General features: G+C 37.2%; 1 protein-coding gene across 1 annotated transcript in view; it reads right to left on the bottom strand.

The window, feature by feature from the left end:
* Positions 1-817: 817 nt before the first annotated feature.
* The window catches only part of DMC1 (DNA meiotic recombinase 1), a 28,258-nt gene continuing 9,285 nt past the window's right edge, over positions 818-19,790 (bottom strand). The window contains exons 9-14 of the mRNA XM_033117873.1: positions 17,675-17,766; positions 17,191-17,264; positions 16,951-17,065; positions 16,534-16,594; positions 6,841-6,957; positions 818-1,085 (exon numbers count right to left, since the gene is read on the bottom strand). Of these exons, the coding sequence (XP_032973764.1) occupies positions 1,016-1,085; positions 6,841-6,957; positions 16,534-16,594; positions 16,951-17,065; positions 17,191-17,264; positions 17,675-17,766 (529 nt within the window). The 3' untranslated portion in view covers positions 818-1,015. The remainder of the gene's footprint in view (positions 1,086-6,840; positions 6,958-16,533; positions 16,595-16,950; positions 17,066-17,190; positions 17,265-17,674; positions 17,767-19,790) is intronic.

Below are 19,790 nucleotides of genomic sequence, written 5' to 3'. Positions count from 1 at the left end.
TTTTGAGGGCATGAACCATACTTTCCCTAAATATTCTTTAGTATTACTATTAACTATACAATTGGTGACTAATGATGATGAATAACCAAATATCTTTTGTAACAAATAGTACTTTCAATACTTGAATTTTCATACAAGTTGTTGCAATGTAAGAGATTAAATCTTTTTGAAGTTCATAAAAATTGTCATAAGTATTCTTAGTATTTTAATTTTTAAATATTTTTATCATACATACATTTTGAAAACTAGATTTTATTTTTGTTTAACAATTACAAAAAACAACATGCTTTCACACATTTCTAAATTCTTATTCAAAAATTTGACATTTAAATTAACTTTAATATTTAAAAAGATTTTGAATTATCTACCTAAAACTTAAGAAAAGTCATGCTACCTTTGTGATCCAAAATTGTAAAGTTCCTTACTACCTTCCTCTTTATCTTCCCAATAAAATATACATAAATCAGAAGCACATTTTTAAAAAGTAACTTTAACTTGTCAAAAAGTCAAATGATTTAAAATTTATCTTAATTTAATGTTTCTTTTCTGTTGCTATACAACGTGAATGTGCAGTTTGATACTGTAAGTAAAAATAAAGCTTTTTTTGTGTGTCCTCTAAACATTTGTTCCTTAAATGTCTTCCTCCTTTGGAAGTGTATCTACCTCTGTGTTTGAGGGGAAATCTGTAGGAGAGTGGGACATTTCTGAACTCTTGGATTTTCCTTCTGCTTAGTGGCTCACTTTAAAAAGCTACAGTGAGAGAATCAGGTACCCCTTTCCCTACTAGTTTTCAATAGGTTTATTTATTTATATATAGTATATATTCCTGAATTGACATAAACTGTATAGTTATAAAACAGGGACTTTTACGATTTAAATCAAATCTCTTGCCGACTTTCCTTTAATAACATGTGAAAAAAACAAACTCTTACTTCAAGATAGGAAATTTGAGAATGCTTTTCCATTTCTTCAGCTCCTAATAAGCACTAAGAAGCAATTTGCATCAGTTCGCCACCTACTCCTTGGCATCCCCAATTCCTCCAGCAGTTATTGCGAAGGTGGCTTCATTTTCAGGCATCTCAGGGCTAACAGAATACAAGGGAACAGAAGTTTATAAAAAGCTCTATTTCTATAAATACTCTACTCATGTCACCAGCATCATACTCCTTTATGTCTGAGTCTCCAGAGACATCTCAGGGTCGGTACAGCTAAATGTGGACTACAGAATGTACCTATGGATACTGACTGGTTTTTGATCAATTCATAATTAATTCCAGCATTCCTTATCCGACAATGTAGGTGTGGTAATTTGATTTTTCTTTTGATCTGGTTATAAAATCTTATTGGTTCCTGTATTACTTCACATATGCAGTCAGCATTCCTTTGACTAACTATATAAATCTGTTCCTCAAATTATCCCTTGAATCAATGGTTTCCTCATTAATTATGGAGTTGAATAAAACTTTGACACATGTTCATTTTATATTTATTTGCAAGAAAGTCATGTTTTTAACTTTTTGAGAATCGTACTTTAGCATGTGCTAGACTCTGTAGATTTTACAAAAATGAGACATAGTCCTTATGAAACACGTTAGTTATCATGTTGTTAGGTAGGCAGAGGGGGGTCCCTGGTGGAATAAACAAAAAGCAGCCATATCCTGAAACTCCGGGTTCTGGAATGTCTCCTTCACTCCAGGACAAAGAAATGAGAATATCCCTTTTGGCCGGACAAAGGAGCAGATCTGATAGCTAGGAATGGGTTGGTTTGTGAATCCCTTCAGGATGGACAAACAGGACAAACCTGATACATGAATTCCATTAGAAGGCTGCAGCCCCCTCCCCAAGCAGGCAGGGGAAGGTATAAAAGAACTTTTGCCTCAGTCACTGGGCGCCCCCATTCGGGACCCCCTCCGCTCAGGAGCTCTGACCCTTTGCTTTCAATAAACTATCCTTTTTAAAACTCTGCCTCTCCTGGGTCTGTGTTTGCATTCTTTGGTCTCATGAAACACGATCCTGGCACTCACACAAAATTCCCCTTCATCACTTGGGTACTCACAGAGAAATATTCCTACAACACTTACTCTCAAGAAGTCTAGAACGTGATTTATGACATATGACAAATATTCAAAGTAAGCTACGTTTCATAAAGTCAGTATACATGTAATAGAATTCTAAAGAAAGGAGACTATGCCAGGAAGGTTGATTAGGAAAGGCTTTATAGATAACATCTGAATGGCCTTTGAGACAGAAATGGGAGTAATCCAGGCAGAGGTAATGGCATAAACAAACAAACAAACAAAAATGGCAATAGAGAAGCTTGTTTTGTATATAAGAAAAAAGGGATGAATAAGAAGTTAGGTTTAGATATGTTGTATTTGAGGTACCTCTGGGACATTCATGTAGAGGAGTTCTGCAAGCAGTTGGAAAAGGATATCTAAAGCTTGAGTAAAAGATTAGACTACAAATAGAAATTTGAAAATCACTGACCATGAGAGAAAGAGCTTACTGCTACTTTGTGCTGTTATTATATCCAGGTTATGGAGACTGTATTAATATTAATAGCTTTCACTTATTAAGTATTTACTGTGTGTCAGGCTCCCTTATGTTATTTCATTTAAACTTTATGATAGCCCCATTGGCTGAAGACTGAGATTCAGAGAAAAGTAATTTGCCCAAGGTCACACTGCTAGTAAGTGATGGACATCAGGATTAGAGACTAAGGTAATGACTAAGGTAGAGACAAAAGCTTTTGACTCCAAAGCTCATGTTCTTAACCACTAGGCATGTTGCCTCTCAAAGTCGGTTTTGTTTTTTGATTTTGTTTGGTTATTTTGTTTTGTTGGGAGGTGGAGATTAGGCAGTATACTTTGAGCATGCTGTGGGTAAGGTTACTTCCCTTAGGGTCTCCCCTGAGGATAGCAAATGGGTTATAGATAAGGTAGGTCTTGCTAGATTAAAACTGGAGTCGAGTAAGAAGCCCTGAGTGGAATTAGAAAATAACATTTGGCCTTGATGGAAAATACTCAGTTGGCCACTTACAAAAGGCAGGAAGACAAGGAGCTGAGAAAGAGGGAAGCCAAACAAGGTATCTGCAAAGTTGAACCAGAGATTTTGTTTGTTTGTTTTGTTCTAGAAACGGAATCAAAACAATTATTTCAGAAACGACCATTTGCATGCCATTTCATTTTTTTGTAATTTAAAATGGATTTTTCCTCTGAATTCAGTAGAGTTCTTTGTTTTTAATATCCACTGAACTCAGATATGCTAAGTGGCTTAAAAAGGGTTTTTATTCAGTCATTTAAAAGTTTTAAAGAGAGAAAAAGGTACACTTGAGGGCCAGCTCTACTTATTTGTGGGAGCAATAACTATGATGACATTCTAGGAAAAGGGCTCAGTTCCTTTTTGTAGTCACTCCTATACACCTGGGAATTCTTCTGAGAATCCTTTTCTGCTCAATTCTTGGGGAATTCTTCATTTTCTTTGAACAAGAAATGTCTTTCTCTTACATCTGTATAAGGTAGTAGTTGAAGCCACCGGAGTAGCTATAGTAGATTAACTATGACTACTCTAAATAGATCATCTCTAATAAACTAAGAAATAGTGTAATGATTAAAAGTGCAGGCCCTTGATTCGGATAGCATAGATTCTAATCCTGATTCCATTAGAATTGGTGGTGTGATTTGGAGCAAGACATTCATTTACTTATTAAGAAAATACTGGGGGCGGCCGGATGGCTCAGTGGGTTAGAGCGTGTTCCCTACAACTAAAGATTGAAAACGACAACTGGACTTGGAGCTGAGCTGCGCCCTCCACAACTAGATTGAAGGACAACTACTTGTAGCTGATGGGTCCTGGAAAAACACACTGTCCCCCAGTATTCCCCAATTAAAAAACAAAAAAGAATAAGAAGACTATAAAAGGAATTAAAAAAAGAAAATATTTATTGAGCATCTGCTATATCCTTGTTGTAGTCACTTGAGATTTTTAAGTGGGAAGAAAACAGACAAATATCCCTGCCCTTGCGGAACTTATATTTGGGAGAAGGAGAGACAGACGATAACTAATGGACATAATAAATAAATATATTAGGTTATATGTTAGGAAATGACAAATGTTGTAGGAAAATAACAAGTAGAGCTAGGAACAACTCTGAATTCTCAAAACAAAACAAAAAAGAAAAAAGCTAGGTAAGGGAGATTGGAAGTGTGGAAATTGGGAGTAAGCTAATTGCAAATTTAAAATAGGGCAATCAAGACAGGCATTGCTGAAAAGGTAACATTTGATCAAAGGAGGTGATCAAACACTTGAAGGAGGTGAGGGAAATAACCAGAAAGAGGGCTATGTGGGGAAAGTTTATTCCAGGCAAGGAGTACAGTAAGTGTGCACAGGCCCTAAGGTAGGAGTGTGGCTGGCACGTGTATAGAACATTAAAATGCCCACTGAGGTTGAGGCACTGAGCAAGGAGGAGAGCAGGAGGAACAGGACTAGGGCTCTGTGAACCATTGTAGAGATTTGGGCTTTTACTCTGAGTTAACATGAGGAGCCTTTGGAGGCTATAAACAGAAAATATGACTTGACTTAGTTTTACAAAGGACCACTCTGGCTTCTGCATTTAAAATAGACTGTAGGGGCCGGCCTGTGGCTCAGGCAGATGGAGCTCCATGCTCCTAACTCCGAAGGCTGCCAGTTCGATTCCCACATGGGCCAGTGGGCTCTCAACCACAAGGTTGCTGGTTCAACTCCTTGAGTCCTACAAGGGATGGTGGGCTCTGCCCCCTGCAACTAAGATTGAACACGGCACCTTGAGCTGAGCTTCCTCCCAGATGGCTCAGTTGGTTGGAGTGCATCCTCTCAACCACAAGGTTGCCGGTTCAACTCCCGCAAGGGATGGTGGGCTGCGCCCCCTGCAACTAGCAACGGCAACTCGACCTGGAGCTGAGCTGCGCCCTCCACAACTAAGACTGAAAGGACAACAACTTGAAGCTGAACGGCACCCTCCACAACTAAGATTGAAAGGACAACAGCTTGACTTGGAAAAAAGTCCTGGAAGTACATACTGATCCCTAATAAAATCCTGTTCCCCTTCCCCAATAAAATCTCTTAAAAAAAAATAGACTGTAGGGGGCAATGGTTACCTAAGTGCTTGGGGCTTTGGTTTCCTCCTGTGGGGAGTACACCTCTATCTCTTAGGTTTGTTGTTATAAACAATGAAATATATATAAAGCGCTTGGTGAAAGACCTGGCACACAGTAGCCACTCAATAAGTGTCACCTGTCATTATTAGCATCATCATCTTCTCTACCTCAAAGTTCTAAAGTCAAGGAGAATTCTTTGTGAGAAATCTTTAGGGACCAGAAAGAAGGGAGTATGTGCTGCACAGAAAAATAAGTTTTGCCATTTTAAGCTCTGATCTAGTTTTGTTTTTATTCAAATTTATGGGAACTTGACATAACTAACCTCTGTGATAACTTGAATGATCCTTTACTGAGTCTGCAGAACCCTAGTATTCTTAGGACTGTAAGAACTGCAGGAGTTGTTTGTTCCTGCATGTTTGGAGGACTTGATGAAATACACAAATGATTGAACATGTAGATGGAACTCATTCGTTTGTTAATTAAAAAAACAGTTGAGTTCCTACTATGTGCCAAGTACCTTGCTAGGTGCTGGGAGCATTAAAAACCAGACTCAGTCCCTGTTGTGAGGGAGATGTACATGTAATGAGTTGATTACAATCCAAAGTAAAAAGTGTTTCGGGAAGTTCTAAGCACTGAAATCTATCCAAGATATAGACCAAGAAATTTTAGTAAAAACATGGGACAATCCTACTATCTATTCAACAACAAAAAAAGTTTGTAGCAAATTTCTAGAGATTGCTGAAGCTCCACAAAACACAGCATTCGTGTATTATAGTCTTTCATAGGGATAGGCGATGAAAAGCAAAATGGTCTGAATAAAAACTATGTAGATATAGAAACTTATTATTTAATATTTATTCAATGACAATGTATACTAAGTACTGTGATTCATAGCAAAACCAGATGAAGAGCTCATCTGATTTCTTTTTGGCTGATTTTACCCTCCCTAGGGTAAGGAGTTATTACAAATCTTTGCCTTATTGCTCAGACAAATCAGTCAGTGACAAATATTGTACATCTGTTACGTCCCAGGAATAGTGTCCCTATCCTCAAGGTATTTAATGTCTAGCAGGGATGACATATGCTATAGTATAAATCACTACCAGTGGAATTTAAGCTTCATGAGAGCAGGACCTTGTCTTTTTGTTTTGTTCACTGATCCATCCCCAGAACCTAGAATAGCTGATATGTAGTAGGTTTCTCTTTAAAATTTATTGTTTATAATTCTTAATGAAAGAAGTAAAGTACTGTGAAAGAATATAAGGTGTAATATAGGACATAGCCTTGATTGCAAGGGTCAGGGAAAGGTTCCCTGATGATGTGATATTTAAACTGAAACCTGAAAATAAAACTGGCAGAAAGAAAGGAGAAGAATATATTCTTGTCATACAAGTACCCTGTACTTCTCCTGCACTTATGACACTTCAATTTGAATTGATTATTTCATTATCTAGCTTCACTGTAAGCTTTGGCAGGTCAAGGACCAAATATATTTGTCAATAGAATCCCTGAATCCATAGAACCTAGTACATAGTAGGGACTTCCCAATGAATTGAATAATTTTTGAAAAGGAAATTAAAACATGCAGTGTCTTCCAGTGATATACTTACAGCCTCTCAGGAGAGGCAATTTTATTCAATAAAAATGAATTTTATTCAATTTTATTCATACACAAGAATCTGATTAAGAATAAGATAATATTTACCTGTCATAAATCTTGGCAATTCTCAGTTCTCCTCTTCCCTTTCGCAAGCTTATTCTTGTTGTTGAAGCATGAGCCAGAATGTGTCCCCCAATGGGTTTTTTGGGGTCTGCCTGAAAACTGAATTAAAAACAGCTTTTCAGGTTCCATTACACGGACTACATAGAGTAAGATCTACAATATCAAGACAACTTTTCTGTGGAGGATGGCAGGGGGTGGGGTAGTGTGTGTTCTGAATAAGCACAGACTTGTTCATTAACGATGGAGTGGGGCTGGGTTTGGAGCTGCTGTATACTCCACTGCCATCCAGTTCAGGCTTCTGAGATTTCTGTGATAAATAGTTCATGTCTTATTTGATGTTTTAAAAAGAAAAAACACAAGTAAAACATTATTCACTGTCTTAGGATAACTCTTGGGGTAAGCAATCTTTCTTCTTTATAAAATACAAAGATTGAATTTATTTATTCATGCGTTCATTTATCAGAAATGTGTATTAACAGCCTCCTATGTGCTAAGCACTATTCTAGTCTAATGAATAAGAAATACCCAACCTTCCTCCATGATGCTACGACGTAAATGAGAGCAGATTGAGAACCTCTTATATGTTAACTATATGTTGGAAGCCTTCAGTGTTGTACAGGTTATGAATTTGCAGTGAGAATAATCTCAGAAATATCTTTATCTTTATCACTGATGCCTAAAGTTTATTCTTCTAAAATATGATACAGAAAAGATAAGCTGTTACTCTGGCTGATCATATGGATTCAAAAATATATTGTGATTGTTAAGGTAGTTTACACATATTGTTGACACTAATCTTGAGAGACAGACTTACTAGGGGACTAACACTCACTTGACAAGATGTGAAAGGTTCTTAATAACCCTAATAATGAGCCCTTTAAAAAAGCGTAGGTGCAACAATTCTCAACAAAATACGTACTAGTAAACCAAATCCAGCAGCATATTAAAAGGATTATACACCACGACCAAGTAGAACTTATTCTAGGAATGCAGGAGTGGTTCACCCCAGGAAAAGCATCAATGTAATACACCATATAATACAATGAAGGAAAACACCCATATGATCATCTCATCTGATTAAGACGAAAACCTGGGCTTTGAAATCATCAATAATAGGAACTGAACGTAAATTAACAGATTGTACTTGATGAATATAAACTGTGCTATAGCATAATAGCCTCAGTTCTGGGAGAATAGGGTTACAAGTAAATTCAAATTCTGCTCGCTCCAAGAAGGTGTTCAGGGTTCTGGTTACTCTAAGCAGAAGGCCTGGTGCAGTGAGGATGTGGCTGATTGACATGAGGTTAAATAGATTGTGAGTTCGGTGGGGAAAAGAAGCTCTCTGGTAAGGGAGTCTGCTGGTCTAAACTGCTGCTTGATTAAGTGGCTCAGAGGCTAGGACCAGAAGATCCCTGGCTGGGGCTGGATAGGATTCGTTAAGATTCAGCAGTGTCAGCCATGGGAGACATCGTCACCACCAGGACACAGGAGGCCCGAATGGACTAACCCTCTGTTTCGAGAGCCCACTTTTTTTTTTTAATAAAAGTTTTTTTAATAAGAAATAAAAAAGATTCAGCACATCCAACGTGGGAACATAAACACAGAGTTAGTTTTGGAATCAACCACTATCAAGAAAGTAGCAGCCAAGCAGTTGACACGGACAGCAGTTACGAAGTCAGAAGACTGGGTTGCTCTATGCAGGCTGCTGAATGGCGCAGTAAAGCGATGTAATCTCTCTTGGATGAAATAGCTAAAGGTGAGTTATCTCTGTAATGTTTATAGAGCAATGCCACTCTTTGTAATGGAATAGCTCTAAACTTTCCAGGTCACCCTATGTTATCAGTGGTTCTTCAAGGTCTTAAAAGAATCCTGTGTTATATAGAGATGGACTGCTTGAGGCCCTGATGTGGGCTGTGAACTCTGAACTTGCCAACACTACATTTATGCTTCTCTACTGCACTTCTCATGTTTTATCTTTAGTGCTATTATTATTTCTATATTAAATTCCCCCTCAATCTCTCTTCTGTTACCTATCATTAAGCTCCTTAAGGGCTGACAATGTTGTAATTAGCTCTGTAGCAACCAGTTACCCAGTGGATGCTCAAAAATATTTTTTTGCACTTAAGATATGGAAGTTATAAAAATACCAAGAAGAATATTGGACTGTAGAAAGATTGGTGCTTCAAGAGAAGGTAGACCAGTTAGAAGTTTCTGTCAAGAGGACACAAGAAAGACTAGCTAGAGTTAGCTAAAGGGGCAGGGAGAAGTTTTAGCAGCTGTGTTACAGATTGTCTCTCATGCCGCACAGTAGTTCTCCTACATGAGCGTGGTTAGCTTCACTTCCGCTTTTCCAAACCTTCAGTAATCTGGAGTCCCCTTCTCCACTCTTGTCCCCTCATCTCAGACAACATTGCCTGCTTCTTCCCAAAGAAAACCAGGGCTTTCAGAAAGAAGCTCCCTCGACACCGTATTCTTTCCATCTGTCATCTACATACTTCTCTACAGTTATAGCCATTCTTTCTTCTTCCCTCTCAAACTTCTTTTCTTTTTTCTTATTTCAGCAGTTCCTCTTATGCTTTGATGCCTTTGCACACACGATTCCCTCTGAAACAAAAGCCCCTTTTCCACTGTGTTTGTTCATTTAGCTCTCACTCATCCATCAAGCGTCATCCCTTCTTGGGAGCCTTGCCTGATATACTGAAACAGAGTAGAACGTGCCTTCTCTGTGCTCTCAAACCACTGTGTGTATTCCTCTATTAAAGCACACTACATTATGCTTTTTAATTCATGGGTCTCACTCTCCCACTGTACTCTAAATCCTGTTCATCTTTGTAACTCCAGTGCTTAGAAAAGTGCCTGTAGTATAAAAGGCAGTCAGTATTGTTGAATGAATACAGAGGAGAAGACAATTTGGGTCTCCCTGGTCTAGATCCTTTTGGACACAGATTTGTGACATATCTTTGAAGAAGCTATAATTCAAGGAAGTTTTGAAGGGTGTTCTGACAGACAGGCAAATATAAAAGATAAAATTTCTTCCTAATCGAGGTAATCCTCTCCCAACCCCATTACAGATAATCTAAAGAAGAGCAGGAAGCTGGAGCTTCTAGATATATAGCCACGGTGTTTCCTTAGCAAATTATTGTTTACTGTTACCAATGTGGTACACTATGCACAAAAGATAATAAGTATTACTGTTTGTTACTGATTATTCTAGGTGGAGAGCCTGAATGTTAAGAATGTCATCTTTAAAGAGATGATTTTGAGTGAACTAAATGGGGATTATAGGATTTGCAGAAACATATAGGAAAGATACCAGCATGGAGAGAAAAACGTCCTTAAAAAGACTCATAAACTAACAGATTATGCTTAATCAAAATAGATTGCAACATAGTATAACAGCCTTAGCTCTGGGAGAATATCAAGCCAATTCTAATTTTACTTGCTCCATCAAGGTATTCAGGATTCTGTATAGAATTTTGGGTAGAGTTTATGGCTCTTAATCTCTCTTGTAGGTCACTAACACTTTACTAATTTAAGAAAAGATATAAACTCTCCCCCAGAAAAATGTACATACGTACATATGTAAGAATTTGCATGTAAATTTAGGAGATTCATGGTTTCTTCCCCCTCTGGTGTAGACAGATATTAATAATAAGAAGAGCAACCAAGATTTATGGAGTCCTTACTATGTGGCAGTCCTTACTCTTCTAACTCATCTAATTGTTTCCCTTTGCTCAGATTCCATATTTAGTAAATACTCTGGACTGAAATTTGGGTTCCTATAAAGGTTTACCTATAGGGAGAGAATGCACTGGTCGTGAGAACCTCAAATGTAGTTACATTTTTCATTATCAGTAAACGGTCCCTGTGATCTTTCGTTGAGTCTCATGAGTTTGATTAATGTGAGTCTGCCCGGAGAGACGGATTGGTTCTCAGCAGGCTGGTCAAATCAAATCTCTGCCCACAAGGCTGAGAGCCCTGAACTCTGGTCAATTCACCAGGGCAATGGATACATCCCTGCAAAGCCTCTCAAATGACAGCATGCCAACCTTTCCCCAGGCCTACACAACCCTGGTGTACTGCTGTGTGGTACATGAGCTTTGGAGTGAGACCTGGGCTCCAATTTTGGCTTATGTGACCTCAAGAGAATTGTTTAACCATTCACAGTGTCTGTTTCTTCATTTTCAATGGGGAATAGTAACTGTAGCTAACTGGTAGGGTACTTGTGAGAATAAAATAAAATAATTTAGGTGAGGCAGCAGCCTAGTGACCACAGGCATTATCATCTGCTTTCATAATCCTGACTCAACACTTGTTATCTATGTTACCTTGGGTTAGTTGCTTACCTTTATGAATCTCAGTTTCTTTAACTATAAAATGGGAACAAAAAGACCTTATCTCTTAGTGCTGTTGTGAGGATTCAAGATATATTTAGTATAACTTGCTGGGAGCCTACTGTGTGCCAGGAACTATGCCAGATCATTGATATACATTAGCTCTACCTTTATAGAAATCTTGTCACGTAAGAAATACTCAATAAATGGTAACTATCATCATTTAACTAAAGGATTCAGATAAAACACACTCTTTCAGTGACATGTAGACCAAGAAACTTTTCTTAAAGTTTCTTTGAACTGTCTTTGAACCAAATCTCGAGGTAAAGTATAAGAAGGTATAATAGCATTCCACATTCTTTTAGAGGGCTTTAATTTATTTCTATTTCTGATGAAGTAAAAACAGCTTCAGAAAACCACCCACAACCTCTCTTTAGCCTATTCTCTTATTTCCCCTTCTTTGGTATTTTTTTCTCCTCTTCTTTCCTCCTTTTCTCAGGGGGTTGGGGAGTATGATGAGAAGGAGAAAGAGATGGGGGTGGATATTAGAAATAAAGAGGGACCAGGAAAGATTGCTTCATTTCTCCCCCTCTGGTTGAACAGAAGACGGCCCATTATATCATTGAGGGTAAAACCCAGAACAGCCTGACTACCCAACTTCAAATTAGGGTAATGGGTCATGAAGTACAGGATTATGGTGATGGTAGGGCAGGTGATATCTTTCTTGGAATGGGATGAGGAGGGTAGCACAGTGAGGCTAAAATAGCATCAATTTTGAAGTCAAAGATACCTGGGTTCAAATTCAAACCCTGGCTCTATTTTTTAATTGTGTGATTGAGCAAGTACTAAGTACTCTGAGCCTCTGTTTCCTCCTTTATAAATTGTGAATAATAATAGCATCTACCTCAAACACTGGTTGGAGTAGGGACCTTGAGGGGGACTGGGCAAGGGTAAGTTTGAGGGACAACGGTTACGCCTGGTACTTTTGACTTGCTAAGGGGTAAGCTTACAGATAGAATTTTTGAAAAGGGGTCCATTGAGGAGAGAACGACTGAGTGAGCATGCCCAAGAATGAGGAGGATGCTTTGAGGTTAGGAATGACAGGGAGAGAAGAACACTGCCAAAAGATACAAATTTGGGGGAAAACAAAGAGATCGTCTCAAAAACGGAGTATGTTTAACAAGTTTTGTTAAGTAATCCCTCTCCCCCAAAGTATGCAGAAAAATCTACACTTTTTCAACATTTTGAAGATGGAATTCTAGGGTTGTTTGGGAGCAGGGGAAACATGGAGTAACATACTGAGATTGGCTTCACAGAAAGAACATGGAGGCCCAAGGAGGCTGAGTTATGCAGAGGTGACATAGAATTACATAAGCTGATGCATGAAAGCATCTGGCACATGGTAAGCAATCAATAAATATAAGTTCTCTTAATTTTGACGGGAAAGCAAACAAGTTCAAGCAGTTTAAATGACTCGTGTAAGGTCACCATGCACAAGGTGACCCTAGTTGAATGTTTTTTCTCTAACCAAATTGCCTCTTAATTTATGCTACAGATGTTGAATCAGTAGGCGACATCCTTAGAGAATAAACTGACTAAACATTTACAAGACCGCAAATGTTCTAAGATGACTTTTTGTTTGAGCAAAACAAATACACAAAGTAGACGGTATCATCATCTTATTTTTTGTCCTGGTGTGGAGCTTTACAGGCTGATACTATGACTTTTTATCTCCAGACCTTCATCAGCTGGAGCATTCTAGATCTAAAATTTGTATCTGTAAGCCTCGTCTAGGAGCTACTGCTCTGCTGTATCATACGGCAGCTCCTTGCCTCTATAATTGTGTTCCTTTTTAATACAATGTGCCATCAAGCGCTCGTATAATACATGGGATATACGCCTCAATTATTGTCAGCGTACTTGGGGACTCATACCAATTATAGTGATATTTCTCTGACAGGCCCCAGACGAGCTGCAGCTTGGAGTTCCTCAACACTGAGAAACAAAGACATTTTCTTTATGGGAAGTTTTCTACTGCATCTGAAATCCTTTAGGTTAAAACTGTCCTGGCTTTTTTCATTTAGTGGCGGCAATATATGTGCTTTATATGAAGGCATGCGTTTAACTTGTATTGTGATCATTTTAAATACTTTGGGATGTACTCATTATGGTGAACCTTGTTTCCTTACAACTTGGTTGGATGGAGGAGATGATGTGTCGAAGCTGATTCACCAGCAAAGATATCGGCCTTTGTTACCTTCTTTGGCTCTTTACTTAGCTCACTTCATTATAAATCTCCTCCCCTCTCCAACTCCTACAATTATTTCCTTCTATCACCTCTCTAGTTCTCACTTCATTGTCTTGTTGGAGTCAATTCAAAATGGTTTTACTCTTTTTGAAACTTTCTACAAATATATAAAAAAAGAACCCAACCCCTAACTGACCTAATTTCCACCGATTTCCTTTACCTTCCTTCTAACTCTCTTCAATGTTCCCTCTCCACACCTGAAGAAAGAACATTGCTCTTTGACTTGTACTGTTTTATTTGAATGCAACCCACTTCCTCCCTCTGAACCAATGAGTCATTTTCTCCTTTTAAAGCAGGCCTTAAAAATCTTCCATTTCTGTTCAGTTTAAAATTATTCTTTTTCTGAAGTACTTCATGTCCTGTGTTTGAAAGACACCCTATAAAACAGAGAAGATTGCCTTGACCACTCAAAGGCTACAGACAATTGCATGCCCTACCAAAACTTTAAAATTTTGAGTTAAATGGACATTATTTGTTTTTCTCTTTTGTGGAGGCAAGGCACATAGTTTCTTTGGCTGACTAGTGCATTCCCAGAATCTTAATACATAGCAGATTCTCAATAAATATATGTTGAGTGAATTAAATGATTGATTTCCCCCTCCTCAATCTTTTTAACTTGCTTAATATCATTTGTGTAGTTAATATTTTCACACTGGAACCTCCCATGATTAAGTAGAAAATACTCATAAAAGGGTATTGAAACGTGAGAGAGATATCAAACTGCAGAAGATGCAGCCATACTCTTAGGGTTAATTTAGAAAATGCCTAAAGAGAGACACATTTGTTTCAGTACAATTTACAGAATTTACAGTAGCATATCAAGTATCTTCTAATATATATATATATATGTATATATCAATCTCCATGACTTATTTATTTTACAATCGGAAGTTTGGGATTTATTTTATAATTGCAATTAATGTACAGCAGGTGACTATAGTTAATAATAAGAAAACAACATATGTCAATGACTTATTTATGTACTGCTATACAATGTAATGACTCAGTTTTAAAGGAATACCACTTTGTAATATAACCATCAGAGTAATAATTGATGGAAGCAAGAATACTCAATAGGTGTTAAAACCAACGGGTAAAGCTTATCATAGAACAAGGTATTTATACCAGTCTCAGCTATCACCCCACAAATTACTTACTGATTACAAGGGGAAAGGCCTCTTACGATGCAGAAATCTTGTGAAGACTATCTTAATCACATGATCAAACTTAACATCATTAATAACAGGACAAACTGCCCGACAGTTTTCCTGCTAAAAGTGTTTAACATTTTAAATAATGAGGAAAAATCAACTCCAAATTGAGGGACATTCAGAAAAACAGTTGGCCTATGCTTTTCAAAAATGTCAGGGTCATAAAAGTCTAATAAAGTCTGCGGAGCTGATTAAAGGAAACTGAAGAGATATGACAATTACATGCAATGCATGATCCTCCATGGATTCTGAATCTAAAACAAAACAAAAAATGCCAACACTTATAAAAGAAGTTATTGGGACAATTGGAGGCACTTGAATACAACTGTATATTAGATAACACTAGTACCCCAATGCTAAATTTCCTGAGTGTGGTCATTATATTGTGGTGATGTAGGAGAATGTTGTTGTTCATAGAAGAGATATGCTGAAGTATTAAGAGGTGAAGTATCCTGATGTCTGCAAATAATTCTCAATGGTTCAGGGAAAAAAACCCTCAAATGGTTCACCAAAACACACATACGCATGCACATATGTGTGTATGTATGGAGAAAGAAATTTTACATACATGTGCATGCACACACGAGAGAGAAAAAAATGTGGTAAAATGTTAATAACTGACGAACCTAGGTGAATGATATATGTGTATTCATTACTCTAGTCTTGCAACTTTGGTTAAAAAAAATTTCTAGTGGTGGCCGGATGGCTCAGTTGGTTAGAGCACAAACTCTGAACAACAGGGTTGCTGGTTCGATTCCCACATGGGATAGTGAGCTGAGCCCTCCACAACTAGATTGAAGACAACCAGTTGCAGCTGAGCTTCTGGAGGGGTGGCTGGATGGCTCAGTTGGTTAGAGCGCGAACTCTCAACAACAAGGCTGCCGGTTCAATTCCCACTTGGGATGGTGGGCTGTGCCCCCTGCAACTAAGATTCAAAACGGTGACTGGACTTGGAGCTGAGCTGCACCCTCCACAACTAGATTGAAGGACAACGACTTGGAGCTGATGGGCCCTGGAGAAACACACTGTTCCCCAATATTCCCCAATAAAATTAAAAAAAAAAGACAATCATTAAAAAAAAATTCTAAATAAAAAGTTGTTGAAAAGATCTTTTAAAAAGCAATATCATGGATTCAGGATTATTTTGATAGCTTATTCAGATACACAGTTTCCAGAATTTTTGATGGTAGCAACTAACCTTTCTTCAAATGTTCTGTTTTTATTACCCTCTTTTAGCTCTTCTTGCCTTTCCATTCACTGCCATCTTTCAAACAGAGCCATCAATTGGTGTGTTACATGCATAAATACTTCAACAAATTCTGCATATGCCTAGTATGGACTAAAATTGTTTCTTCAAACAGAAGACTTCCCTCACAGGACCTCTTATAAATATATCATATATATATATATATATATATATATATATATATATATATACTGTAAAGAGCCTCCTTTTTTTTTTTCAGGCTAACAGCTTATCAGTGCAATAGAAGGCATTCGTGTATTTGGAATATAAGTTTTTATTTCCCTGGGATCTTTTTCTTACTGTCCTCCAATATACTTCTAGTCCTAGACAAAAGAGGAGTGAGTATCTGAAAATAGTTAAACTACTGCTTTATTTTATAAAGGACTAGACAAAAATAGGTCCTGGATAACAAATAAGTGATACTTGCAATTAGTAACAGGCACTGTGAAATAAAATAATTTGTGATAAATCTGTGCCCACATCAAGATTGATTATATTGGAATTATTTTCTATCTACACTCCAATCCTCTTGATGTTAACCTTCACGAAATACAAAAGCAGAATGTTAGGGCTTACGTCATAGTTGCTCCTGGATCGGCAGTCATTTGATTGGTCACAAACACAGCCACATTATATTCTGCATCAAGAAATAAAAATTAAGAAAATCAGATAATGGCAATGTAAATATAAAAAGTTCATTGTTTAGGAATCAGAGTTTAGGAATATTGTGCCATGAATTTATTTTATAAACAAGATTATATTCCTATTTTTTTCTTTGATCACATAATTCATTTAAAATTATTATTATCATTATTTAGATACCTTATTGTATTAGAATCAATCATTTTTATTTAAAAAAGAGTGGTATTCCCCTGAAGGTAATTTTATTTTTTAAAAATGTATTGCCTCCTGACATCCTGAGCTTCTCTGCAAAATCTACTCAGCAGTCACAGATGCTATTCTGATAGTGCCATTTTATCTCTAAAAATCTACCTTCTGAGATTTTTTGGAGTCGTGACAACATCTGGGCCAGTTTTTGCTGTCGTTCAGCCAACTCCCCACGACCACTGAAATCCACTCGAAAAAGTGCCATTATCGAATCAATGATCTGCACAGTTAATGTAAAAATAAATTATGATTTGGAAAGGAAGAAGTTAATCTGAATCGGAATCAATAGAAGAAAAATAAGATGTTAAATAACTCTGTGACTGAGCAATATTTAAAAGCTTGTACCAATAGCTTGAAGATGCCAGCTTCTTCATGGAACTTTGCTGCTACATAGTCAAGTAGCTCCATCTGATGTTCACCTGGTGGGAAATGCAGCGAGAAAATACTATCAGAGCTGGAAGAAGCAGAGGTTAAGATCATGTATGTCCTTGGGAGTCAGTCAAAAGAGAATCCTTGAAGGATTTTCTTAATTATTTGTAACTTTATGAAAAATGATTTCATATTCTACCTTACCATACACGCCAAATGCTACATTACCCAAAAAGAATGTGATTCTCCATTTCAAAGACAAAGAATAAGAAATAATTTGAGGACATTTAATATGTAAGAACTTACCAGATGATAAAATTTGTGGACTAAATTAATTTGGAGAAAAGTAAAATAAAAAGAGAAAAGAACAATGTCAAAATGTTGTAAGTATCACCCAAATTGTAAATCAGTGCTGCCAACCTTAAAACTTCCCAAGCATCCAAGTGCAAGGGGCTCTTACTAGTATATGCACGAGCATAGAGGACATTGTCTAGTACTGCATTATGGTCCACGTTGAAGCGATCAGCAATATCCCGGAGGCGATCTGGACGGCTGACGTGTCCCAAATTAAGGAGCCAATAAATCAATTCCAAAAAAGTTTAGACAACAACTACAAAAAATATACCGTAAGTAAATTAACGGAGAGGCAAAACAATGTACCTGCACAAGTATTCTGGAGGATGCTAATAATCACTTCAAATCTACCAGATTTTTTCTTAAGCGCCTCAATTAACGAACACTTTAGGTAGTGATAATGGAATGATGAGGCAGTAATGCATTTAAATGTTAAATGATCTAATCTTTACAATAACCTTAGAAGTTAGTTGTTACAGCCTATATTACATGTTATAAATGAGGACACTGGCAAACAGATTAGGCAAATAACTCAGGATTAGGCAGAAAATCAATTACAAGAGAAAAACTAGAAACTAAGATTTGTGAATCTCTTGTTCTCAGTTCTATAAAAACAGGTCTATTTTAGGGAGATAATATCACTGAATTATAATTCAAGTCACTTCAAAGTGAATTAATTCACTCTCTTCATACTCCTCACTTGTTCAATATGAAATAGTTTAATATACGAATGATAAATTTGACTACATGAACCAAAGGATTAGAAGGGAATTATCAACGAACGTTTTTTTTTGTTTATTTAGGGTTTAAAATCCACCTTCTTTTAAAGGAGTTGTTGTGTTTTCTGGAATTAGTAAATTCATAGGGAGGCAAATTCAGTGTACCTGCAAAGGTGTTCTGGAAGATGCTAATAATCACGTTATCTAAACTATAAAAGGGTAGAAACATTTTTAGGTTTTTGGTGATTCCAACAATATGTCTACAGTATATTCTCTACAGTGAAGTAAAACAAAATGCATGTCTGTGATCTCATTTCACTTTGTATGTTACTGATCATACTGTAAGTAACTGTAAAGCAAGGACCATTTCTAATCTTATTTGTGACACTTGTAGCTAGTTTTGTAAATGTTAAATTGAATTGTCTTTAGGCTTTCCCAGCCATCTGTATCCTAATGCCCTACATATGTTCTTTTCTTTTGAGCTTCAGTGACAGCCACTGAAATCTTCCACTGCTACTGAGTATACCCAGTAGATGTTTGTGGTGGACAAGTCAAAGAAGACAAGGAATTAGAAGAGGCAGTAAAAATATTTTTCACCATGTCAGTTTTTATAAAACTTGGTTACTACGTGACCAGAAGTAAGAAGGTTGGGCTTATGCTGAAGGGAAGTTCAAATCAATTTATAAATATTTATTAACTGAATACCCTATGGAATCAATTATCATACGCGTATTAACCAATTACCAATGCAAGGCATTGTGGAGGATATAAAGAGTCATAAGACAATCCATGCCATAGGTAAGCACAAAACACAATTAAGTAGGCAAAATACATAAAAAGAAAAATTCAAGAGAGAACAGTGTATGTGTAAAACACTGAAAGGATGAGAACATCGTATTGGGGCCCTCACATGCCCTTATTCCTCCCTACTCTCTCTTGTATATGAATTGGCTAACTGTTTACCATTCTTGATAAAATTCAAATTACCCAAACAGTGGCTGATAATCTGTGAGAACAATTCCTCCCTCTCTAAGAACCATCTGTCAACAGCTATTTCTGAAACTAGCTCAACTCTAGCTGAGCTCCACTTGCCATAACCTATACAACATTTCACCCTCCTTCCCCAAGTTAGAAGTTTTCTTCAGAGTCTTCTCATGCCTGTTATATCCAAATAAGGTCTCCTGCAAACTGTTCTCTGGCTGTCTTTCTTCTACTCAAGTGTTTTGGATAGTAAATTCTGTAACAGATCAAGGAGGACAAGGTTTTCTAAATTGGGCAATTAGAGATTAGAAAAGGCAGGCCTTCAAATGAGAGCCCTGAAGGATTTGTATGACTAAGAAAGACTGTGAGGTAGGGAAAGAGGGAACAAATACCCAATAGGATAGAAATATACCATGCAAATTTGTCTATGACTGGCCAAATTAACATTCAAGAGTGAGAGCAAAATAAAGGCATTTTCAGACATGCCAGAGCTCAAAGTTTACCATCTGGATTACTTTTCCG

This window comes from Rhinolophus ferrumequinum, chromosome 10 (genome assembly GCF_004115265.2).
Source record: "Rhinolophus ferrumequinum isolate MPI-CBG mRhiFer1 chromosome 10, mRhiFer1_v1.p, whole genome shotgun sequence".
In the NCBI taxonomy this organism is placed as follows: domain Eukaryota; kingdom Metazoa; phylum Chordata; class Mammalia; order Chiroptera; family Rhinolophidae; genus Rhinolophus; species Rhinolophus ferrumequinum.
The sequence above is the reverse complement of the archived record's forward strand: the minus strand, read 5'-3'. Positions and strand labels throughout refer to the sequence as shown.